Genomic DNA, 26,976 nt, shown 5'->3' on the forward strand with positions numbered 1-26,976 from the left:
TTCATCTAATATTTTACTCAAAAATCTGTGTATGAATAAAAATGATTTGGTGACAAAGAAAAAAGGGAAAATTAGGAATGAAAAATGTGCAAAGAGGAAACTTGATTGTTTTGATCAAGTTCGGTAAATGTATAAGTAATGGGCCACTTAACATTTAATTAATTAGCTCCGAAACTTGAAATAATATTTACTCAATTACTTTTCAATATCAGTCAAACATTTATCCATCATTATCAGCTCAAAATTTCAAATTCACCTTTAAATTCATTTTTTATTTTTAAATCTTTGAAATAAGTGTCTCATTACTGGTACATTTTACACCTCCCTTTTTTTTTTTAAAAAAAGTTATACATAAATGATGGTGGTTATGATTTTAGTCGTTCACAGAAAATTGCCATCAAGTTCTGAATATATATATATTGCTCACATGCTTTCATGATAAAACTTAGATACTCTTTCCACTCTGAGCATTTAAGTACTGAAAAAGAAATGTGTTTATGTGTGATGGTTATGTGTTATGTGTGAAGATGGAAGTTTCATAATCATACGAAATTTGGTTAAAGGGGTTTGTCGTGTCAACTCCTGTAGTTGTTAGTTATGTTCTATATAATGACGTTGTGACTGAGAAACTGAAAAATGATGTTGAATTCATGTTTAATGCAAATGTTCAATTAAAGATTGTTTTTCAATTCTAGCAAGTTTTATTTCTTGTGTAATTCCATGTGTGTAGTGAAAAACATTGGATAGAATTTTTTCTCCCCAGCCTAAATAAAATATGAACCTGATGATATTTATAATCTTGAACATAGATCACACTTTGCTTCATAACAAACCTCAAAATTAATCTAAGTATTCTTGGTTTGTTTTTTTTCTGGCTTATTTCTAAAGAATCTTCGAATAAAAATGAATGTTTAAGAGAAGTTATAAATAATAAAACAATTTTATGCAAAGAAGAAACTGGTGACATATATTGAAGAAAAAAACTATTTTTGAAATGGATTTTTACTACTTGAATGTTATGAATTTGTGTACGAATGAGAATCATACAATCTATATCTAATCCATAGTTTTCATTGAAATTTTCTGGAAGGAGCAAAGCATATTTGTTCATTCGTTCTTTTTTCTTCCTTTCAATAAAATACACATTACGTGAAAAGTTTGTATATACTGTATATATTTTTTAAATGACAAAATATATAGTGAATATTGCATATGTCTATCTTAATGAAAAATAAAGGATATTTTACATATACTTGAATTTTGGTATTCAATGGATATTTTTTTGGTTAAAATCAACAGAAATGAAATTCCGAAAAATTCTCTTGGGGAAATTTTGATGTCAAATGGTAATTCAAATATTGTCAAGTTTTCGTAAAAACTTTGGCTCTAATTGATACTTGAAAATAATGTTGAATTATAAGTATAAACTCGTCCATTCGAGTGCTAAATTCTTAGGTAATTCAACCTTTTTTTTATAAGAAAAAAATATCTATTACAGCGGGGTGGGTCAAAAAAAAATATATATAACGGCGCTACAGTGTGTGGTGCTGCTGGAAAACGATCTTACAGGGAAGACGATTCTAGGACGGAATTCGATGACGTCACGAATCTCGGGGTCAGGCCTTCTGCTCTAGAAGGTATTGACACAGGGCCCCTAAAATCTGCTCCCTGTGTACACATCTAGGACACAGCCAAAACATTCTTGGTTGAGACCAGCACCAGTTTAAACTCAGATTACTAAATTTTGCTAACAAGAAGGGGGGGGGGGTGGCAGTCGAAAGTGACCAAAATTTGGTTTATGTAATACTTGAACGACCCCCTATCACACAATGCAAATACCTTGGTATTTGCATTGTATATCTATACAAAAAATGAACATATCTATACAAAAAACGAAAAATAACCTTTGTAAATTTTAATGTGTTAAATACTTACTTTTGTCTCCTGTCTCTAAGTCTGTATAAGGCCATGCTCTAAAGTACCTTTTTACAATAATATTTGGTGATTTTTCACACAACCTAGTGTCTAATTGAGCATTGAACTTTACATTTCTGCAGGTTTCTTCTTCAGAAGATGACTCTCCACATTCAAGTGAAAACTCTGTACGAACATTACTATCACTGCTGTTCATAGAGTCAAACAAATCAGATGACATCACAGTTTCTGGTGGACTATAACTCTGAGCTGGATCATAATCAGATTCAATCTCGGTTCCCATAATGTCAGGCGAGTTGTTTCGCGGAGAGAGCTCATCACCTACAAGTGTCCTTTCACTATCCGTCAGACTGCTGTCCTCTGACTGATCACTATGAACAGCTTGGCAACTTTGGTAGCTACTTGGTAGACAACTATAATTACCCATATCATTGTCACCAAGTCCCTCATCACAATCTTGAGATGTATCATCTGGTGTCACAGTTGGCTGGCATTTCTTGCTTAGTTCAACACTTGAAGATAGTTTTTTTGATTCAGTTAAATACAAAGCTTGAGGATTACTTTGTGTTGTGACTAGGTTAGAGAAGTCCAAATCAAAACAAGACACACTATCATACTTGGTGCGGGCTTTCGTTTTTGATCTTTTATACACATTCAAGTTCCTTTTGTATCGGATTCGTTCTAATGGGTCTGTTCCTTCAACAGCAGGCACTATAAAAGAAATTTCAATTAGAAATATATGATTTTATGTTAATTTTAGAACTCCTTCTTCTTTTCGACTCAACATAATGAACTGAGATTTATATAGATAGATAAAAATATACCTTATATTTCCCACATGCCAGGAAATTCAAGTCCCAGATTCAAAGTAATTCTTAAATATCTACACTCTAAGAATCAATTGAATTGGCTGATTTGAAATAGAAATAAGCAGAGCGAAAAAGTAAAGAAATGCACTGTAAAACATGTTGATGTGATACCGTGACAACATATTTTTTCAATCTCTGAACATGCAGAAAAACGTGCAAAATACAGTATCTATGTTTCATATCAGGTTGACGTTAATTAAAGCAGAGAAAAAAGTAAATACAGTAAAGCCTCTCTTAACGGACACACCTCAGATGCAGTCACCCCTCTTTTATGGAGAAATAATAATCTTCCCTTGTATAATAAAAGTACAGTCCATCTCAAAAAAAGTTAAGATAACACAATTTTCAACAAAAAATATGTCGAGCAGACATGCTAACATTGGCTTGAAGCCTGTCAGAAGGGGGGAGAGGTACCCCCAAGACAAAAAGCATAATCATAGTACAGTGAAAAATATCACTCAAAAATTTGATTTTTTAATAAATTTCTATATATAATTCAAAGTTCATTTAAATACAGCACCTCATAGGCACTGGAACCTAGAAGGCAAAAGCCATATGAGCCCTTCCCTTGTTATTTACCTCAATGGTTCTAAAATAACATCAACTATGTTTTAAAAACAATATTTTTTTAACATTTAATTATAAATATCTCACCAAGATGTGCAATATTTAATTTTCCAATAAAACACTCATATATTAAAACACTATTTCAATTACCACTCAAAATGTTAATCTGAGTATAAAAAATATCATATAATTTGAAGTATAATTAATATATGTTCGCTGAACATATGAAACAAAGTATTTCCTACACATTTATCTAATTACTTGGCAGTATATAACTATAAGGAGCAATGTGTCGCGTAAAACAAGAATGTAAAAGTATTTTGGGAATTATCATAGGACTTTGTGTATGATTGACAGGCATTCCCTACGCAATAAGACCAGAGCTGCTGGGAGACATCAGATACAACAGCCAACTGAAATACTTAGACACATTTTTAATCGTAATGCTTTTTCATTATTATGAGTGACTATCTCCATGAGGTGGATAGAAGCATACCTAACATAATTTGAAATCTTAAATTGCATAAATTGCACTCAATATATCAGCTACACAAAGATTGTGCAAATAGCACTGATTATTATTACAAACGTGAATGGGGTTTTAACAAAATGCTGACTTGATGCCTTATTTGTACGTCATAAAACCAAGATATGAAGAGACTATTCTTCCCTATCATTTTTTCTCATGTCTTATCAATAGTGAATATTAGGAAGAAAATTTGAATTCTGAACAGGAACTGTGGCAAAGTATAGTAACTTGTGATTTTTTTTTACTGCAAGTGCAAAACTCACAAACTATATTGCAGTCATACCATTCAAATTTTAACATAGTATTATGGTAAGGGGACCTACAATTTATTGCCGATTCCAAATGGCAGGCTTGATTTTTATACTTAACGAGTAGTCTGCGCGATAACCCCTAGCGATGGGGGACTCCCTGTAGTAGCAATTTTTTCTGCGGTCAAGTCGCTGTTTCTGTTGTCAGTAAAGTTTTCTGACAAGGACGAACCGGGTATCGAACTCGCGACACCTCTAAACATCCTTTAGTACTTTAGGGGAGTATTTTATTGACCTGAGCTACCGCACACCCACTCGTAAGATCAATCAGAGGACATGCCAACTTTTGGAATCCAGAAATCTGATTTTTTTAAAAATTTTTTTTATCGATTAAGAAAAAGTTCCATTCCTCCCCCTTCACCCTGAGCAGAATATAATTCTACACTGGTGAAATAAATTAAGAGAATTTGCATATTTTATCGAATTTCATGAAAAGAACTGAACTGAATGTAAAACCACTGCTTCTAGACAAAAATGCAAATCTTGTACGTCAAATACGTAAGCGTACACGTGTGTGTAGGCGGAGCCACTAATGAAAGCGGCTTTATAAGAGCGCATAAGTTAAGACGCATTTCGTTCACTAGCACACCTCGGCGAATTTCTTGATGTTATTTTTCAGCAATCGGTTAATTTCAAATTGTAACAGTAAAATTGGGTAACCACCAATGTTTAGATGATGGAATGAGGTGGCGAATTGTGGGGAGGTTAGAAGCAGGCCAATCTCAAGTCCAGATTTGTAGAGAGTTCAATTTAACGCCCAGCGTCGTGTGTAACTTATGGAAACAGTTCCAGGATACCGGATCCATCGAGAGAGAGAGCCTGGGCAAGGTCAACCAAGAGCCACGACAGCCAGAGAAGATCGCCATTTGTCGATTATAGCGAGGCGTAACAGGAGTGCTACAGCTTCTCAGGTCTCTCGTGACTTGTATGCAGCCACAAGAACCCGTGTATCAAGGGTGACTGTTTCCAAAAGACTTCATGAGAGAGGGTTGTTTGCAAGAAGACCTGCTATTTGCGTCCCGCTCACTTCTACGGACAGGAGAATCCATTTATCATGGTGCAGAGAGCATAGAGATTGGAGTATGGATCAATGGGCAACCGTTCTCTTCACTGATGAGTCCCAGTTCAGCCTAAGCACCGATTCTTGCCGTACGTTCATATGGAGAGAACCAGGGACCCGCTACTTACCCTCCAATGTCCGCGAAATCGACCATTATGGCGGAGGAGGTTTAATGGTCTGGGCAGGCATCATGTTGGATGGCCGCACACCTCTCCATGTCTTTGAAAGAGGCACTGTGACTGGTGTGAGGTATAGGGATGAGGTCTTGGAGCCCTATGTTCGCCTTTTCAGGGGTGCAGTTGGCTCTGAGTTCATTTTAATGGACGATAACGTGAGGCCACATAGAGCTCTTCTGCTCGACGATTTTCTAGAGAGTGAGGATATTCGCAGGATGGATTGGCCAGCCAGATCTCCAGACCTTAACCCTATAGAGCCTGTCTGGGACGCACTGGGGAGGGCAATTGCAACTCACATCCCCCCCTCTGGGAACCACCCAGGGAATGAAAACAGCGTTGCTGAATGAGTGGGACCAATTGCCACAGGAAATGATAAACTGCCTCCTTATTTCAAGTATGAAATCACGCTGCGAGACCTGTATATCAGTAAGAGGGGACCATACCCCCTATTAACTCATCTATTAACCCCTTTTTTGTTTATTCTGCAACCGCTGTTTCATACCTTCCGACTCCAACGAGTGTTACACACGATCATGCGTGTGTATTACAATTATTTAATGGTTATTTGTTTTTTATTGTATCAATGTATGTACATATCAAATTTCATTAAAATCGGTACAGTAGTTCAAGAGATAATAGACCAAGTCTGCAAACTCTCTTAATTTCTTACACCAGTGTATGTCAGTCTTTCCATGCGAAATAGAGAAATGACATCTACATACTGTTCTTAAAGCATAAGTGTTTCCTTTCGTGGATGCTATCAGTGATTGATAATCTCGGGTATATGAACTCTTAAAAGCTTTATATTTAGCTTTATATAGCTTAAAGTTTTATATTTTCTTTCTGAAGACATATTTAATCGGAGGAAACAATTAAAAACCTCAAAATACAAAGCTGCTGACGAAAAAACTTGTGTTTACTGCACGGCTGTCAATGGAATACAACAACAATTATACAGGAATTTCGTCAACCAAGGTCATGCCCCTGATAAATGATTGCCAAAAAACGCTACGTAAACAAAGTCACGTCTTTGCCAGTTGCTTAAATGCAGTCACAGACACTTTTTTATGGCTGCTCAATGGAAATGACCACGGCTGTCCTCTATGGGTGTTTCCCCTAACAACGACGGCAGTCATTGATGTCACGACAATGTGAAAGCTCACGTAAAATCTAATTTTCTGCCAAAATCCGGAGAAATTTTAACAAATCCCGAGAGCAGAAGGAAGGATAAAAAATTTGGAGAGTTGGCAGGTCTGCATCAGGATATTTTAAGTTGCCAATTTTGACCCAGCGTTCATCCATTTTATCGCAATTGAGAATGTCAGGATAAAACTCATCATTTTGGTAAAATGCAAAACTCCATTTGTAATTTATCTCTTTCTTCAGAGAAATGAAAGAGATCGACAAAATATTATATAGATTTGAACTTGGCAGTCCATCGCAGATTAACATCGGCAATGGCGGCATTTAAGTAAAAATCGTCATGGCATCGGAATTTTTTTATAGCATAATCACATGCACAGCACAAACATTTTCTTACAGCTGAATAAAACTGTTTCCAGGTGTGACAACCCACTTTTCGAATAGCCTTTTGTTGCACTACCAATAATCAGATCTTCTGCCCATCCTTTAGAAGTTAAATATGAGGGTTCTTTTTGCAGAATCACATTAATTTTCTTGAATGCTCGTATGGCATTTAGAAAAAATAAACAACATAATTTTGTTTCAGAAGAAGTGAAAAATACTTCTTCATTACAAGGGGTATTGCCTATTTTCAGAGTCTACAGTGTCATTAGTGAAAATACTTGCAAGAGGCTCCCACTGTTCAACAATTCTTCTCATGTTTTCCAGTGACAACCACAGAGTGTTGACATGTTTTAATATTTTGTGAGGTTCTTCACCACACAAAATCTGAACTTCTCTCAGTTTGTTTTGTCTCTTACTACTTTTTTCTAGAAAGAAAAAATTTTGATCCCAAAACTTTCCACATCAACAGGCAGAGACAACACGTACATCCCACTATTTTGATGTCAGTTTGCTGCGCCTTAATGAAAAAAGCTACACTTTTGTTCTTTTCTACCATTGTGTAGGCATTGTCACCCGAAAAAGACACAGTTTTCCCACAGAATGTCCAATCTCTTAAATTTGTTGTCAATGACATTGAAAATTTTTTCTCCAGTATTGTCTGCACATTCCAGAAGGGAAAGAAGAGTGGTGCTGACTTAACCATTTTCTGAATCAAAAAAAATTTTTAGCATCAAAGTCATTATTTCTTATGAAAAATATCAATTTTTTTTTTCTTGACAGCAGCTATTGCTCGAGCGATAACACCTGTTTCTGATCTGCCTGAAAAAAACTTTTTGGCAATTTCTGAATCTGGAAACATTTTGGAAAAAAGAGCACCAGCATGATCAGCTACTGAAACTGGAATATTGTGTTCGATAAGGAATCTTGTAAAATAGCATTCAGATTTTACATCTTCATACTCATTTTTTTGCTAAAATATGAGGAAATATTTTGGGGGAACTTGTTTCAGCATTTTGCAATTCCAAATGTCTCTTGTAAGCCACGTGACGTCTACAGTCATTGCGTCCACCATGAGCTATAGAGAACTCAATATTGCACGCAGTGCACATAAGCATAACTTTCTTTTGATGGCACTTTATAACTAGACATGGCCATACCCTATTATATTCCTCTGTGAAGTTCTGACAACATTTCCTTTTCTTTACAGCAGCCTCACCAGTGGAGGTATCAGAAGTTGAAAAAGTAATCTATACGAAACCAAATATAAAATTTAAATTAAGTGACAACTTTCCCTTTAATGGGGACATATCATTTTTGGTGTCAGGAGAGCTTCTATAAGTACCATTTACTGCCTTGGCGTCTTCAACACTATTGATGCTGATACCCCATAGCATAGTGGTCTCCAACAACATCCTTCCCCCTTAGTGAGCTACCAGTTGCTTTTGAGAGATTTGCTGAGCTCCCTTTCAATGTGAAAGGCATGATAAGTTATGAGGATGTAGGAGAGAAGCCAGGAAATGACCCACAGGGTATCCCAAGGCATCAGTAAATCAGAAGGACTTGAGTCATTGATCTTGTACAGTTGCTGTGTGGGTGGAGCATAAAAGCAGCAAAAGTCAGTCCTATGTATTTCTTACACTCTAAGAGCACCCCCCCCCCCAACCCTTCTCCTCAGCACATCAGAGAGACTTGGGCAGGGTCTCTGGATCTTGAACAGTAACTGCAGCTGAAACTTGGTGATTGGGTGGAGAAAAAAAGCAAAAGCCAGATGAACGTATTTATTACCCCCATGACGGCCCATTTGAGTATATCATGTAGGCCATTATGGGGAATAAATTGTTCCAAGAAAACACCCTTTCCATAGAAGAGTTAAATATTTCAAGTAGCTGTTTTTGGAAATAAATTCAGACACTTGCACCTTGCACCCATCCCACTAGAAGAGGACTCTGGGAGTGACCATATACCTTACAACCTCTCTCCCCCGTCAAGTCTGTTGTACAAGGAAGGAGAAACAGCTGTATAACAAGTAGGCATGAATCTAGGTCAAATGAAAATCTTTTCCCCCCTCTCCACTATCAACCCAAACAGCTATCATGGGGCAGCATTCTTTTTTTTTTTATTGTTAGGGTTATAAGCAGTGGGATTTTCAACTCCCGTTGGGAAACTTTAAGGGGATTTTTCTCCCACCAAAAAAAAAAAAAATTATCAGACTAAGGAAAAAAAGTTTTCCCAACAGATTTACGATTTTCCCTGTGTGTATTTTTATTTATGGAATGTATAAAAAGGGCTTCTGTAATATCCAGGGGGTGAACTATCTCTGCGGTCCTTAGCCGAAAAAAAGTAGTTAAGCCCCGATTTGTCCTTAGATGGCCAGTAGTTCGACTTTTCGATACTATCTCTAAGCTAAGGACTTTTTTTTAGTAGTTACTTAGGACCACTGCTAAGGACTGCCTAGCACCAGTCCTAAAGCAGCAAGAAAAGTAGTTCACGGCGGCCATCTTGGAAAAGAGGAAATTTTGCCTCTGGCCGCGAGCTCTCGCTGTGATATTTAGCGATGAAATATGCTGTTTTTTTTTTCAAATTAAAAAAATTTTTACGATAATAATGACAGATAAAACTTGGATTATATCTTCGGTGTCATCAAAGTTGAAGTGATTCATCGTTATATCCTCAAAAACCTGCTGTAGTATACATACGTGTATGTTGACATCGGCGATCGAAGCCACGACGAAGTGCTAGCATGTTCATTACTGAGGTAAGAATTATTTTATTGCTATCGAACTATATAAGAAGAGTGTTTAGAAATATTCTTAATATTTTTTTGCTCGGTAAATGCGTTATTTAAAAATATAAATGGACATAATGTCACGCAATCAATAGGGCAGTGGATCCCACTTGGTAATGCTGGAAAAATATCAAATAGCCCATGTATATTTTGGGTTGTATTGAAAATATTTACATGGCAAATGAAAGATGAATCTTCTATTACGATAATATCAGATTGAAATTTTACATTCTATGTTTTTTGCTACATTAATTTTTTTTAATGAAAAATTATGTCTAAATGAATTGAGCACATGCGTAAATAAATAATAACAAATACAATTCATTGATAATAAATTATAGCACCTAAATGACAAAAATTTTAATTAATTTTTTTGTGATGAGTAATGGTGAAATTGAAATAAAGCATGGTAAAAATTGGCAGTAATGTTAAATATTAAATTTTGTAAAACTCATGCACTAAATTTAGTGTAAAGGATTAAAATATAGATTTGATATTTTGAACTGTTCAAATGAACAATATTGTAATACTTAGTGAAAGTTAAATTTTCAGAAAAAAATCATATGCTACTACTTTAAAAATTGCACTCTGTAACTCGCTCTGAGATGAATATTTAATAAGGAATCATTATATTGTTTTGTTGATATAAAAAATGAAGTTCGTACAATGGGACTAAAAAACAAAGTTTTAATTTCACGCACAGTTTTTAGTGTTGAGGTATATATATATATTATAATGAAAGGAAGCAGATTAGTGTTTGAAACATATTACTACTTCAGTATTTGGGTTATGGTCTTGCTGTGTGTGTTCAAATTGAATTTTTTGCCAAAAATTGTTTTTGATTTTGTGTGTATGGGTAACGACAGAAAAAAAATTTCCATGTCGAATACTTAAGAACTTTAAAATATAACATTTTGAGATGTTATGGAACTGAAACTTTTAACATTTAAACTTTTAACATTTAAACTTTTAACATTTAAACTTTTAACATTTAAACTTTTAACAAGCATTTATTTTTTAACGATGTTGTTAGTAAACAGCTGATATATATATATATACATTGTATATATATATATACTACAATGATATATTGTATATACATTTGTGAGACTTTTCTAACTCTTGAAAAATTTTGTTTCCCAGGAAATTGGCTGTAGGTAGCTACGAAGTTATGTGAAGGTTTTCAAAGTTACCAAACAATTATACCAGAGCAAACAAAGGTAATTTTAATTCTTTGTATTTGACTTTGAGCAACAGTTTCCATTATTATTTTCATGTAAAATAAAATATTTCCATGCATGATTTAATGACATAAATTTTAACATTGTGTCGCATCATTTTCACTGATTTCATTTGTATCAACAACCCTAGTGGAACAAATACAGTCGAACCCCCGATTTAATGCCACCATCCCACCCAAAGAATTTTGGCGTTATATCAGATCGCAGACATAATAGCGTTTCGGAGAGGCTGTATTACATAAATTCACACGTTTATTAAGAAATGTATTTCAGTGTCTCATTTATGTTGCATGATGAATAAAATAACCTATTTTATACACATTCAATTTTAAGTTGAGAAAATTCATAAAAATTGTAAACTGTAAAATCACTTGAATATTTCTCAATATAAAACTTAACAGAAACATACTTCCCTCTGAAATTATTGTAATTTCAGCAACACGTTTTATATGTGCAAAAACAAAATAAGCGGGGGGGGGGGGGAAAGGTGGCATTGTTTTTAGTCCATACCACATTGGTTTTTCTCGAGAAATATCTTGCTATGAGTAATTTTCTTTATAATCATAATTTTTTCAGATACTATTGAAAGAACAACTCTTTTTGACATAATTGAATTGAGCAAATTAAGATAGACGATTTCTTAATGGCTACCTATACCACTCAAAATTTGACCAGTGCAAGTAAAAACATGTATACTGTTGAAAAACCTGTCTTGGCTATATAAATGAGAGGGAGGACATTAAAAAAAACCTTTAGAAGCTTTGCTAACTGAAAAGCAATATTAATTCTTTGAAAAACGTGTTATATTTACTGATGAGCAAATTTTGTGAATGGAAATATTAAAACAATATGTTTGACGACAAATAATATTATACTTTTTAACTAGTAAGACCATACAACACTGCAAAATTTCTATGTTAATTTAAATAGGGTTCCCTGATCCACAAGAGGTTGCTAAGGATGTGTTTTAGAGCGAAGCTGAAAGTAAAGTGAAAATTTGAAGTTAGCTGCGTGCCAATAGGTTTTTTCACTTCATCTGTCTGACCAAAATTTTAGGGTAGAACCATGGCTCGAAAAATTGAAAAACATTTTAGGTGCCGGCCAAATTTCTTGGCAGCCAAGCATATTTTTAGGAGAAATAATCCAAAGTAAAAACAAATTATATTCAACTTTTTTAGCACTTGGTGATGATCTTCACATATCGGAAGATGCAGACATAAACTCCAAATATTTTGTGATCTGCATAGAAAATTTTAGGTGTCAGTATGATTTTCTTTTTTGCAATGTTGGCTCCTAAGATTTGTGAAGCCCTAGGTAAATACATCTAGACATGAACAAGTGCATCTGTGTGCAATGCCAGGCCTCCCTTGTAAAACACAGTTGATGCATTTTGGATCCTACTGTGATAAAATGGTGGCAAGTCAACAAAGTGCTATTGTGCACGAATTATCTCTACTTATGCAACTAAAGACTGTTATAATTTGAAATCAAATATACAGTACATTTAAAGATTGATAAGCATAATAAAGGTGTTTTTTTCTTCCTCTTTCTAATTTCAGGTAAATCAACATTTGAAGATGCAAATGAAAATTAATGAATCTCAAAAAATTATATTCTTGAAAGGTGCGATTTCTAAGAAAAGTACAACAAATAAATTGTGATTATGATAACTTTCTATGAATATATGTTTGAAATAAAATGTTTTTGTATGACAAATCATGTGTGCAAGTTGTTATTCAATTCATGTTTCTATTAATCAACTTCAATCATTCATCTTCTAATCAACTGAAATGAAATATACGATCAAATGAAAGTTATCAGGTGAAGTTATTTGTTGGAAGCTAAATATGAAACAGATAAATTGATGAAAGATCTTTAATATAGAAGTATATATATTTTAAATATTGAAGTATTCACTTGCATTAACAGGTAAGTGCTCATTCATAGAAAATAATGTTCTGATAATATTTTTTAATACTGGAGGAGAAACCCATAGTTTAAAATACAGAACTACAATATGCAGCAAGGCAGTTAATTCTTTTAATTATAAATTATCAATAATTTATTATTTTAGTTGCTCCAGAAAGAATTTGCAATTCGTTGTTTCAATGAATTTAAAAGGAATAAAAATGGATAATAATTTAACAAATTGGTCTTTTAAAAAAAATGGCACTCAATATTAAAAATAGTATTCAGCTGGGGCCTCGATTAGGGCTCCTGAGGTGAATAGGGGGCCCAAAAATCTATAATTATTTTGAATAATAACCCTTTCAAGAAGAGCCGCCCCCCCCCAAAAAAGGGGAAAGTCTGCCCCGAAAAGGCACATTACGGCCATAGGCTCAACTAGTGCCGGTAACCTTAATTTCTTGCATTTTGTTGTAAGAATTTTTTTTTCTTCCAAATTTTGATTTCATCAGTATGCGACCCACTTATATGCAGCTGGGGTCCCATATACTCGCTTCTTCAAGCATCCAAAAGTGGGGTCCATGAGCTCGGACAAGAAAAATACTTTGACTATTATTATATACTGAATCTTATTCTAAAAAAAAAGCCTCAAGATGAAAAATGCAACGTCCTCATACGTTTACAAAATAATTAAACTAGCCAGCGATATTAGAGTAAAAAAAATGTATGGCGAGTCCCTCGGGGAAAAAAAAAGTTTGTTTATAACATGTTTGTTTGTAAACAGGAAATCGCTGCCACAACCCACTGCGGAAAAACGATTTTTAAATAATTAGTAGTAGTTGTAGGCTTCAAACGGCATCCCGATTGGTTAGAGATCTGTTACTCTCGAAACCAAAAATTGTCTCCCCCTCTAACTACTGTTTCACGTCACGTGACCTTAAGGACTGGTAGTACATAGTACCTCTTAACTACTAGTAGTTGAAGCGGTCCTTAGCTTCAGTCCTCCGACCGGTAGTTCATTAGGACTAGTAGTTACTAAGGACTGCAGAGATAGTTCACCCCCAGGGTACTTTCCTTAAGTATCAACTGTAGTTTAGTAAGTTCAACCACTACGGACAAACCCCAAACTATAACAGTTGGCAACTTTGGATATGTCAAATTGCTTTTAAGCACCCTTTCAGGTTCTGTAGAACTCAAAAGAATTTCCCTCACTTTTTGCATTCATTCATTCTAAGCCAGGGTTGTTTGGTTTAAACTAAGTGGTTTTTTCAAAAAATCACATAAAAGTGGCCTAAATTTAATTTTTTCCCTTGAAAAATACCATACTGGTTCATTAGTAGCCAAAATCCTATCACATTTTATATTTTTGGGGTATATTCTGATGGTACATCTTTAAATGGTGTAAGATGATGTAAGTGGTTTTTTTTCAAAAAAGATCTCACAAAAGCGGCCTGAATATAATTTTTTTAATATTAAGTATCTTTGTAGCTTAAAGTTATACATAGAAGCCAAAATTTCTCATTCTTGCCACATTTTCTAACTACTGACTACATTCTGATGCTCTATCTTTAGCAAATTCATTAATAAGGATTGCATTACACATCTTGATGTAATGGTGTATTATCTCACAAGGTTGTATTTGTTTTTTCCTTCACAAAGAAGCAGCAACAGTAGTGACATCATTATGCTAGGGATGGACAAACGGCATGCGCACAAGTGGTCTTATAAACCAATAAAGACACCAGCTGCCCCTAAAGGACAACAATCAGTGTACTAGTAATTACATTACCTCACAGACATTTTCATTTTCTTCCCCACAAGTAGCAGCACAGCTCATACCCATAGGCGGAGATAGACTTGGAAGTCTGGGGGGCACGATGATGATGTCAATTCATATATACATACATACATTAGATCAGTCGACTCCACCTTTGATGCTGGGGGGGGGGGATGTCCCCACTGTATGTCTGCTCATGTTCATACCGTATATCACCCAGTCTTAAGATTCAATCATTTTTTTTATACTTTCACCATTAAGCACAGTTAAATCAAGGTTCATTAGTAACAGCTTAATGGCAAATAATCAGCTATATACAGGGTGATTATAATTAAAGTTTTGATTCCAAAACTGTACAATAAGAGCTACTGCTCAGAATGACTTAAAAATTTGCATGTGATTCTGGAAATTTCTTTGGGAAAAGAAAAATGTGCAAGTAGATGATGCTGTACTTGGCCAGCAATATAATCTGTTTTGTGCAATAACATCATTTTGACAATAACAGGATGGCATGACACCTGGCTGGCCGCAGTTCACCTGACTTTAACCCTTGCAACTTTTGGCTGTTGGGGTGGGGTAATTCAAAATGTTATGAACAGAGGTCAAATTACAAACATTGGTGAATTGCAAGAACATCCACATCATGACCATGACATAGTCTGATCTGTTGTTGCACAAGAATTTTTGTGCTTTCACCTCATTGCCAGATTATGGTGTGGACATTATATCTAATATTTCTTGAGTAAGTTCTAGTTATTTGTTCAATTACTTCATTTTTGTGATGTTTCCATGAATTATGAAATCATGCAAATAATTAAGTTTTCATTTTACCCTGAATGGCCATCATTCCCATTTTGCAAGCAAATTTGAGTTGGATGAGTACAGTGTTGCTAATTTTCCCCTTTGCCATATAAAATTCCATTGCTTCAGGAATATTCATGTAAAATTTCAAGTCATTCAGGCAATTCCTCTTCTTTTTCTACAGTGTTTTAAATCGGAACTTTAGTTATAATCACCCTGTATATCGTAAATTATCGCTAATTAATCTGCATCATTTATGATTCATTAAATACATTATATTCACCTAATTTTATCACAGTTTTTGTAAAATAACTTCCTAATTAAGTATACTGAAAGTAACTGGAGAAAACACCCCTTTATATTATATAGTTAATGGTAACATTAACAATTTTGAAACACACAGTAATTCATTGAGTTCAGCAAAAAATAATTAAATTGCAAAAGTTGATTTTTATTAAAATTTAATTTAAGAAATATGGGAATTGTGTTAATTACAGCAATAAACATTTTATTTTAATTATTAGAAGTCTGAATGATTTTCAAAAATGTTATTGTTTTTAATGTTAATGCTATTTAAACCAAGAAAACCGGTTTTTTTACCAACCCTGTTCTAAGCTGAGAAATTGATTACAGCATACAACTGTTAAAACACTATTGTTTTTCAATGTTGCACTGCAGTGAGAAAAATGAGAATTGTTATAATATTTTATGATATTTTGTTATTATTATTTGTAATAATAATCTATTTTCTAATGATCATTAAAATAAGATGAAAATTTTCATTTCGCAATAGTACAGAAGAGATCAGTGTCATTTAATAAATGAATAATTTTTAATTGTTTTGTTACTTAAAAAAGTAAAAAATAATTTTGTCAATTAGATTGAAATTAGATGAATGGATTTTAAACTTTCAATGAAATTTCTCTAGGTTTGATGAAAAGCTTCAGCTAGATATGTGATCTTGGTCAAAGGAGTGATATAATTTTTCTATAGTCCGCTTCAAGTTAACTTTGCAGTGAAGGGGAAGCTACAAAGGAACCACATCACTCGTTGCTGTGGGAACGAAAGCTTCTTAACCAATGTATCGATGTGCGGCCTTGGTAAGGTATGGCAGATTCTCGCCAATCTCACCGAGAAATTTTTTTTTTACGTGTAACGTAATTGCACAGTTAAATTAGTAATAATTATAGAATTAAAAAAACCATTGCCGATACTTTCAGAAATTAAAGTGAGGTTTTTGAAATCATTTGTTTTGTTTTTGATTAGAAAGAGTTTTAAAATTTAGAAAAAATAATTATCTTCTATCAGTGTGTCACTTACTTTTCATGGATGTGCCATAAGTAACACTAAAAATTTAAAATAACATAGCAATATTTCCCTTCCCTCAGCTGAAATTTATTTACAAAAAAAATCCAAACAATATTATGAAAGCAACGTATAATTTTAAAGTACTGTATATTAACCATGGCTCTCAAAAAAACTTGGGGATTTTTTAAATTTTTTCTTCAAATTATATGGAAAAAATTAATTGTTAAACAAAATTTTTGAAGCCAATCAAAAAAAAAAAAATTAAGAAGCAGATTAACTCTGTTTTTACGAGTAAATGTAGGAATATCACCAAATAATAATAATGATATGGAAAAGTTTAGAATTTTTTTACTCACTTTCCTTGCCGAAATTTCCGTCACTCAACCTCCCCCCTTTTGCGAACGGTATACGTCAATGTCACTTGTTTTCACGACAGTTTTAGTCTTCGTTACGGTTGATGTGCTGCTCATGGTTATTAAAGATGATTCTTATCGAAAGAATAAAACCAAAAACCAAAAATATAGTATTCAGGAATGAAAGAGCAGAGAAAACTTTAGCGTGGTTATCTCTGGAGAAAATAAAGATACAACTGCCACATAAAAGATGAAAGCCCAAACCACTGTGGACTCCCTCTCTCACTTTTTTAATCTGAAGAGACACCAAAGGAAAGGGGCAGCTGGAGAAACAGGTGGATGGAAGATGGCGTCCGTTCATGTTGAGTGGAAGACGCAACTCGTGTCAACACTCTCCGTGATCGGAAACTAAAACTATCCCATAAACATAGCAAAAAATAAATAATTAAAAAAAGGAGGACCAAAAACCAAAACTTCTGCACCCATAGAGAGCCTCTCACAATAGTATCGGCGCTCTCGTGGAAGAGAAACACTTCTTGTAATCTATGAGTGAATATCTGAACTCACTGAAGCCTATTATTGGGAGAAAATAAAACTGATTGAATATTTGTGTTTATGTGTAAGCCTATAACTGCATGTAAAACTGAACGAAAAATGGTATAATTATGGAAAATGTAACCAAAAAAATAACGAAAAAAAAATATACAGTATATAATTGTGTAATGGAAAAAACACGACAGTGATATACATATTGGCGGAGAAAATTTCTAGGATATCGCACCAGAATGTCGTTGCTATGGATTTTTAACAATGGTAATCAATATTTTTTATAATTTAAAAATTTTAAACAAAAAAACATCGGTTCAAAACGATATTTTTTCAGTTTTTTTTTTTAAATCATAGAAAAAATTGAAATATTCTGGATAAAGGATCATCGTAAACCTCCGATATATGAGAACTATATTTCGCAGCAAAGGAATACACTCTCTACCTTTCTCTTCACTGCAAAGTTAACCTGAAACAGACTATAATTCATTTTACATGTGCATAATTAAATCGTCATAGGCCTAATTCAAATTTATTAGGCGTGTTAAAATGAATTTGTTAAATACATTTGCATTGTGTAAAATGAAAAGAAGAAACTGTCCAACTCTTCAAAAGACTGATGCAGTTATTAATTTAAACACATAATTAAATTAGTGAAATTAAATTTACTTAATGTTATAAAAATATACATCTGCTATATCTAAAGCATAAATTCTAACTTATATGACAAATTATTGAAGGAAAACTAGTTTCTTTTTGCTCGGAAGAAGCCTATTTCTTCCGGCTGGTTTTTTCCACTTCGGAAGAAACTGTCCAACCCTGCCCTTGTTGGTAATTCATGAATATTCAATGCAATTAGAACCTGCATACTGTTACGCCCGTACAAGCAATTTTGAACGAAAACAGGTTTTTGCATGTTTGGGAATCAAGTACAGCAGCGGGTTTAGACCTGGCTTTGAAAAGTGCCTTCCGTGCACAGACAAAATAGATCGCCTCCAAATTTGTCTTCTGTCGAACTCTCTCACATGTGTATACAAATCCATCACTATGGTAAAGATCAGGTGTGATTTAAAAAAAAATAATACAAATAAGTATACCACCTCGAAAAGCTCAAAGACCCAATTTTTTAAAACAATTTCTGTAGAATTGAGAGTATCTCCCGTAGTAACTATGGACAATCTGTAGCAGTTTACAACTCTGGGCAAGTAAAACACCTTTTAATGAATACATGAAGAATTTCTACATTTAAAGAAAAACACTTCTATGAAAGAACATTTATAATATCAAAAATAAAAATGGCTGTCATAAAAAAAGGGACAAAAAGGCTGTCTCAGAAAGTTAGGGAAAATTTTGATTTACAAAATTTACAGGTTAACACATAGGCTAATTTACATAGCTAATAAAGTTTTCATTTTTTTCTAACAAACTCAAACACATTTTCCTCCATGGATCTGATTAAATTCTGTAGGGTTTCAACATTCAAACTGTACCACTCAATAGAGCTCTTCAAGTCAGCAACAGTCAAAAATACTGTATTTCATTTGCAAACACATTTATCTTAAGTATGCCTCATACATTACTAATAGGATTAGAGTCAAGAGACTCATCGATGACCATCAAAGTCCAGAGAACCGGATTCATTTTCGCAATTAAATAGTTTTTGTGGAAGCAGATCTTTGAATAGACATGTTATAATGTTGAAATGTCAGGTTTGGCCTTCCTAAATCTTCTCCAATCAGTAGCAAATTGTTCTTGAGGATTCTCCTTTAAGCACAGGGTTTTTTGGGCAAAATGGGGAAAATTGAATTTCTTTCTTCCACAACCTCAAAATATGTGATTTAAACATGTATGTACATTATTTATGTATACATCTTATATTATGTCTAAATATACATTTTTGGTGCACCTTAAATTATGTATTTGATTAATAAAATTGACCATACAACAAGGGAATAATTGTTCACACATAAACACACCCACTTCTGCATAATTGTATCTGAACCTTGAGTTGTATGCAGAACTGCAGCAAGAACATTTGTTTGTGGTAAAACAAATGAATTTCGATAAAGACAATTCTGAGAAATCAGGATGGTGTCTGAATTTTTTTTTCTCCAAACTTTTCAAACACTGCAGAAAATGTATTCAAAAGTGCCCTGATCCGTCAAAAATAAAACCTTTAGCTATGTAACCAGAACCATCAAGTCTTTCTTTTTTTAGATCAAAAACTCACTATTGAAGAATATCCCTGCTTCATTAAATTAAATTCTGGAATATTTAAAAGAGCAGTGATGATTAAAAAAAAGAGATGATTAAGAGGAGGAGATAGCAGTCATTCTGAGAATTCATTACTCTGGAGGCGTTTCCACTTGTCCAAATTAGCCATTTTTGAGAACTTAAAACTACAGAATGTGAATTATCATTAAATACAAATGTCAATAACATTATTGTATATTAATATCACTTTTTTTTTCACAATACAATACTTTATTAGTCAGAAATGAGGAATGCAGAAAAAAAGGGGAGAAAAAAAATTACCAAGGAGCGAAATGGCCCTTACTGGCAATCATAATTTACAATTTGATATGAAACTTATAAACATAAAAATAAATAAATAAAAAATAATTGACAGGACATGAGTGAACAGAAAGCAAAAAGAAAAGAAAACAACAAAAAAAAACAACAAACTAAACACAATATAACATGATAGGTCATGGTAGCCGCAGGCATGTGGTGATAATATTTCGTAAGGGAGAAGAAGTTAATTAAAAAAAAAAAATGTAAAGTCCAAATGTTGTAAGGGGAAAAAAAATTACCATTTTTTCTTTCCATTTAAGAAAAAGATGTTATAGGTGGGAAATTTTCATCCTAAAAAAACTTCAATATTATTTATTGAAAACAGGTAGCATTCTAATTTTTTTTTTAAAACTAATAATGAAGTATTATTGTTAAGGAGTTGATTAGGCAAAGAGTTATAGAATTTAGGGATAAGATATGAAAAATGTTTCTTACCAATTGTTTATACAAGACTTATACACTTTATACAAGACAACCTGCCATGTATAGCAACAGAATGCCTTCATCTGGCTGACAATTTTAACAGGCTAATTTTTAACAGGTTTGGGGGTTGGGCTTATATTATGAGCATCTTGAAGCTGAGGCTTATTTTCTGGTTAGGTCGTATTATTGGAGAAAACTATACTTTTTGTTGTTTCACTTGCAGGTGTTCGTTACCAATGCTCAATTCAAGAACCCCACAAAGTTATTTTCTTTTTGTTATGAGATAATGTTATTTTTGTCTCTTGATATTTCAGTTATGAAAGTCTGATGTACCTGTATAACACTTATTTATTTACGATATATTGTTTGCCTACGACCTATACAAAAGGATGCGGTAGATTTGTACACATATGCTTTGAAACATTTGACAAGAAATCAAAGATCATGGGGAGTTAACAATAGTAGAGGGGAGCTTGTTTCATTCACCTATGGTATTGGGAAAGAAACTGAATTTAAAACAATCTGTAGAGGCAAAAATAGGTTTTAATTTTTTGGGGTGGTCAAGTCAATTGGAAACATAGGAAGGCCTAGACAAAATACCGGATGTATCAAAATTTAAATGACCATGAATAAACATGTAAAGCATGGCTAAGTGGGAGATAAGTCGGTGAGTATCGAGTGGGTAGAGATTAAGTTCGAGTTTAAGATCGGAAACTGAACTAAAAGATGACCAGCAGTCGTGAATAAAGCGGGAAGATTTATTTTAAATAGATTCAAGTTTGTCAATGTTATTAGAGGTGTGGGGGTCCCAGACCTGAGCTTCATAAGAAAGAACGGGAGAAATATAAGTTTGGTAGCAGAGAAGTCGGTCGTCACGAGTAGAATGTTTGAGGTTGCAGCGAAGGAAAAAAAGTTTGTTGAGACGTTTCTGGTGGACATAATTGATATGATTATTCCAACGGGGAGAGAGAGATCAGCTGACTCCCAGATATTTAAATTGAGAAACTTGGGATATGGTTAGGTTATTGATCGAGTATGAGAATTCGAGGGGAAGAGTTTTATGAGTAGCTCTCACGAAAACTGTTTTAGATAGGTTGATAAGCATATGCCAAAATGAACACCAATCTAAGATGGAAATAAGATTACGTTGGAGAGTTTCTTGATCAGATTTGTGATTAATTGTGCGATAGATTACACAGTCATCAGCAAAAAATCTAGTGGTGCAGTTGAAGGTTTCGGGGAGATTGTTTATATATATTGAAAACAATAAAGGCAAGAGAACCGCTGCTTGAGGAGTACCTGAGTTTACAGTGGAAAAGGTGAACCATGATCTTTAAAATGAATGAATTGTTTACGATTTTTTAGGAAAGCTTCTCTAACCATTTGAGCAATTGTACATTAAGACCAAGATTTGAAAGTTTAAGGAATCTATTGCATGGAACTGGAACTTTATCATAGGCTTTAGAAAAATCCACGAAGATGATATCGGTTTGTAACTTGTTATCAATGGCTTTGGAAAGGTCAAATCCCCATGAAAAGGGACAGTTGGGATGTAGTAGAAAGGAATCGTCTGAAGCTATGTTGGTTGGGAAAGAAAAATGGAGTCTAAATGAGTGCAGATTCCCTTTGCTATAACATGTTCGAGAATCTTACAACAGGATGAAGTAGGCCTAATAGATATTGGTCTGAAGTTAAGGGGGTCGGAGAGGAGACCGGTTTTGTGAATGGGAATAATTTTATTGATTTTCCAATTGGTGGGAAGGATGGCGGTGTTCAGTGAGGCATTAAATAAGATTAAAAGATAGTCTGAGATTTCTTCCGCACAATTTTTGAGAATGGAGTTTGGAATGTCATCGGGGCCTACAGAATGGCGTTTCAGTTTTTTTAGTAACTTTAAAATACCTTCTTCAGTGAAAAGGGCGGGATTTGAGTTATGGACAGAATAAACGAATGAGTATTGTGGTGGAGTGAGATTAAAAAAAAAAACTGAGCAGAATTTTTCATTTAAGATTTTGAGAGAAGCGGGTCCAACAGATTTAGGTCTGAAAAAGTTCCAAAATTTGGTAGGATTTGTTTTTAAGTAATTTGGTACAGAGTGGGATAGGTACTTGGACTTTTGGGTGGAGATGAGGTTCTTGAGACTCCAAGTAGAGGTTCTTGAGACTCCAAGTAGAGGTCGAAATTGAGGATTTTAGGTGCATTAGATTTGTTGGATTAATAATAATATCCAACAATTAATAATCTTATTAAAATGTAATGCAAACATGTAAATATTTTTTGAATGAAAATTCAGTATCACATTTTTGCTCTCAAAAAAACTTTTAAAAATACATATTCTAAACACTCCCCTATGCAGCAATTTTTAGAATACATAAACTAACCTTAAAATAAAATTTTAACTTGAAAGCAACACATTTTCTTCGAAAACAAACTATTTTCCCAAAAAAAACCAATCCCCCCCCCCCGAAAACCCGGGTTTTTAGTTCAAAAACCCAGCCTGGGGGAAAATGGGTATCTACCCGGGGAGCAAATTTGACAACCCTGTTTAAGCATGAAAGTTTCGATCAATTTCAAAAGTTAGTGCTTCTTTGTGAAGGGCAATTTCCTAATCACTCGTTTATGGGTCAAATACAAGCTTCTCTGATCTGAATATCAACTGTATCTGTTGAAATTTTCACTCCAGAATATTTTATAATTTCATGCAAGGTAATTTTTTGCACTGAAGCCAATCTTCCAATGGTTTTGTTTTTGCATAAACTTGTACTGCGTTGCCTACCACAACCAGGTTTTGGCTTTTGGAACACACGTTGGCTCAATACACGTTAGACACTTCAGTTTGACCTGCTCAAAGCAATACCAATGCCTTTTACAGCCTTTTTTTTTTTGCTTGCAAATGAAGTAGTTCAAGGATTTCATCATACAAAATATGCAACGGTTTCTGCAATTATTTTCTTAAATGAAAACCAATCCAATAGCTTTTCACTTTTGTACTATCACGTCTCTGATACGCCATATAGACGCAATCCTCAAAATTTGCATATAATTTGAAGTTTTTCTTAACTTTCCAGACAGCTGTTCGTCAAAATTTTGAGTTTACAAAAATCCAAAACTTATTATCCTCGACATTGACCAAAGTTTAAAGCAGGTTTTTGCATACTGATTACAAGCAAAATAAATGAAATCAAAATTGAAACAGTATCCATGGCTCATTTAAAAATCTATAGTGTCTGAACTTTTGCAATGGACTGTATGCATTTCAAACCCCTGGTTAATGGCCACCCCTCTTCTACGGATCTTATTTTTGTCTAACCGGTGACCATAAAAGAGAGGTTTTACTGTACCCAGTTTTAATTCTTGTAATGAAATTTCTGGGCAAAATAGGAACAGTGAAAAACAATTATTTCATTCTGATTTGCTAATTTATTCAGAATTTTATACAAACTGAGATATTAATCTTTCAAATTTATTCTTTGATTCTCATCAAACCTCACATTGTGCATGCCAGGAATGGATCAGAACCCCAACATTAAAAATGATGAAGTCATTCAAATTTTTACACCATGATGAATAATACAAAGGTTTCGACAGCTGACTGATGTAAAGATAAATCCAGGAAAGGAAATTCAACTGGCCTTGCGGAAAAATCAAACCCACATCCTCTTACTTGCCGGGTGAAAGCCCACTAGACAACAAAGTCAACAAATTCTCTTTCCTTTGTGCACTAAACGGGAGAATCGAACCCACAAGGCCAGTTGAATTTTCTTTCCTGGATTTATCTTTGTATCAGCCAGCTGTCGAAACCTTCCTTTATAGTAATAGCAGAGAGTGACACGATCTTCGGCCATCTTCACCATGTTGTATAATGCAGAAGAATACAGTACTTTAAAATGTTCTTATAATCACCTAGTTTAAAATATAATAACAAATATGACAGTGATGACAATGTAAAACTGAAATTAGTAGAATATACACAAAATTTCTTTTAATTTTTTCAGATAACCTATTCCTAAACTCTATTGGCCTTAATCCTTCTAATAACAAAAGTGTTTCAAATAATGTGTTGTACCATCTTAAAAGCTGTTCCAAGTCCAAAAAAAAAATTCCTGAAAAAGTATGAGATTTATTTAGTTATATTAACCTTTTATCTACTGATGATACTTTAAAGTACCATTTTTTTTAACCCCATAACAACCCTTACGATATTGTTAGCTGTTGGTCCTTCGAAGTATAAAGGTTGTATAACAACTTCATGATTAACAGATGACAGCATATGTGTGAGACAACAAGTTTTTTGAATATGATGAAGATTTCTGCATGAAGATTTACTTTCATGGTCACCACTGTATGCAGTTATTGTTGCAACTTTACAGAGATGTAATACTAAGGAAATGGTTTAAGTAAATGCATAATATTTCTTCCCCATTATTGATCATGGCACTCATAGGCTCCGTCACTACGTGAGGTGTAGATTGTATGTATATATCAACAATGGTGAACTGCAATTCCATTATATATACATGACATAATGTCACTTTCCACTTGTTCCAAGATATACAGCAAACTGGATGTTGTGTGAAGATGCTTATTATTTTTTTAGATGTTGATTTTATGACGGGAATATACGCTTCAAGGAAGGAAAATATTTATCTCTTCTGTAGCTTATTGGTGAGAGCACTCGTCCGGCAAATGAGGGGTCCAGGTGCGATTTCCAGTAGAGGTAAAGATGAGTTTTTCCTTCCTAAAATCAACATCTCAAAAAAATAATAGGCATCTTCTCAAAGCACACATTTTCTTTCTCTACATCTTGCAGTTCTATTATAATTTGAGAAAATGCACATTTTTTTTCTTTTTCTTCTTTTGCAGAACTAGTGAATGTGAGATCTTGAGAACAGTGAAACCTATCTTGAACCAAAGAGAGAAATAGTGATTTGTGAATAATTAATGACTTTTAATCATGGGAAAGCTCTTTGAGAGGGTAACTGTCTAAAGTGGAAACGGAAGACCTATTTAGTCTATTTGTAATGATGGCTTTTATTAGAAAACATTCCTGTTACTTGGAAAAACTTTGATAATTTCCTTTTAAACTAGTTCAGGCAACTAATAGGCAAAGGAGACTGAATTATTGTTCACAATTTAGTGATACTGTGTTTTGGTTCCTGCAGAGGTTTTCGTTCAGTATAGAGATGGATACTAGCCGCAAGAAATGTGTATTGAATTTATAAAATTAAGTCCTTTATTTAGTAAGTCCCTTACAGAGCTACTTTAGTGATCTCTAAATATTTCGCGGATCCAAATGATCTGAAAATGTGTCTGGGCTGCTTAAGTACTCTGGAACTGTGCCAAACATCAATCAAGTGATCCGTAATTATGCCGCAGAACACTTAAGTAATCTGGAAATGTGCCGTAGGTAACTTGAGTGATATAGAGCCGCAATGGGGGCCACTTAAGTGCTCTAAAACTGTACCACATGTCACTCAAAGGATCTCTAAATGTGCCATGGATCACTTAAGTGTTTTGGAACTGTGTTGCGGGTCACTTAAGTGATCTGTGAATGCGCCCCAGGCCTACTTGAGTTATCTGAAAATGTGCCATGGGCAGCTTAAATGTTCTGGAATTGTGCCACGAGTCACTTGGCGATCTGTAAATGTGCTGCTTAGTTCATTTTCACAATATTAAGGTTTGGGTGCAGGCCCAAATTGTGAAATTAATGCAATTAATAAAAATGATAAACAATATATACACGTGATAAATTATACAATACCCATAAAGAATACTTATGGTTGTCTTATTCTAAGTATGGATAGCTTCTCGATTTACCCCAACATGTTTATCGTATTTCTTTTTAAACGTATCAATTGTGTTACAATTTACTACCACCGGGGGTAAGCTATTCCATTTATTAACAACCCTATTAGAGAAAAATTCCCTGCAACACCATAACCTTGCATTGTCCCTCACCAATCGATACTGGTGTCCCCTTGTAAAAGCAGTCGATTGACGGTGTACTAAAAGTTCATGGTCCATCCTATCCATCTTATTGAAAATTTTTAACACTTCGATCATATCTCCTCGACACCTGCGTTCATCCAATGTAAACATATTCAAAAAATGAAGTCTCTCTTCATAACTCAAGCCCCGTGTGCCAATAAGGACATGCGTAGCTCTTCTCTGCACCCCTTCAACAAAGTCTATGTCCCTCTGTAGGTATGGTCTCCAAAATCTTACAGCATACTCCAGTCCAGGACGAACTAAGCCTCAAAAAAGCGGAAGAATGACTTTAGTAGAACGCGAA

At 34.1% G+C, this 26,976-nt stretch overlaps 1 protein-coding gene and 1 long non-coding RNA gene across 2 annotated transcripts in view; one reads left to right on the plus strand and one right to left on the minus strand.

Moving 5' to 3' along the window:
* The window catches only part of Usp47 (ubiquitin specific protease 47), a 507,668-nt gene that overhangs the window by 120,410 nt on the left and 360,282 nt on the right, over positions 1–26,976 (minus strand). The window contains exon 25 of the mRNA XM_089246367.1: positions 1,936–2,646. Coding sequence (XP_089102493.1) covers positions 1,936–2,646 — 711 coding nt within the window. The remainder of the gene's footprint in view (positions 1–1,935; positions 2,647–26,976) is intronic.
* On the plus strand, positions 9,275–12,878 carry LOC149074123 (uncharacterized). The gene is made up of 3 exons (XR_016194369.1): positions 9,275–9,726; positions 10,900–10,976; positions 12,557–12,878. It is a non-coding gene; the product is annotated as an uncharacterized LOC149074123 (long non-coding RNA).

This window comes from Pholcus phalangioides, unplaced genomic scaffold, assembly GCF_987345545.1.
Source record: "Pholcus phalangioides strain wild (caught in Gottingen) unplaced genomic scaffold, Ppha-v1.0 ptg000017l_1, whole genome shotgun sequence".
NCBI classification, from domain to species: Eukaryota; Metazoa; Arthropoda; class Arachnida; order Araneae; family Pholcidae; genus Pholcus; species Pholcus phalangioides.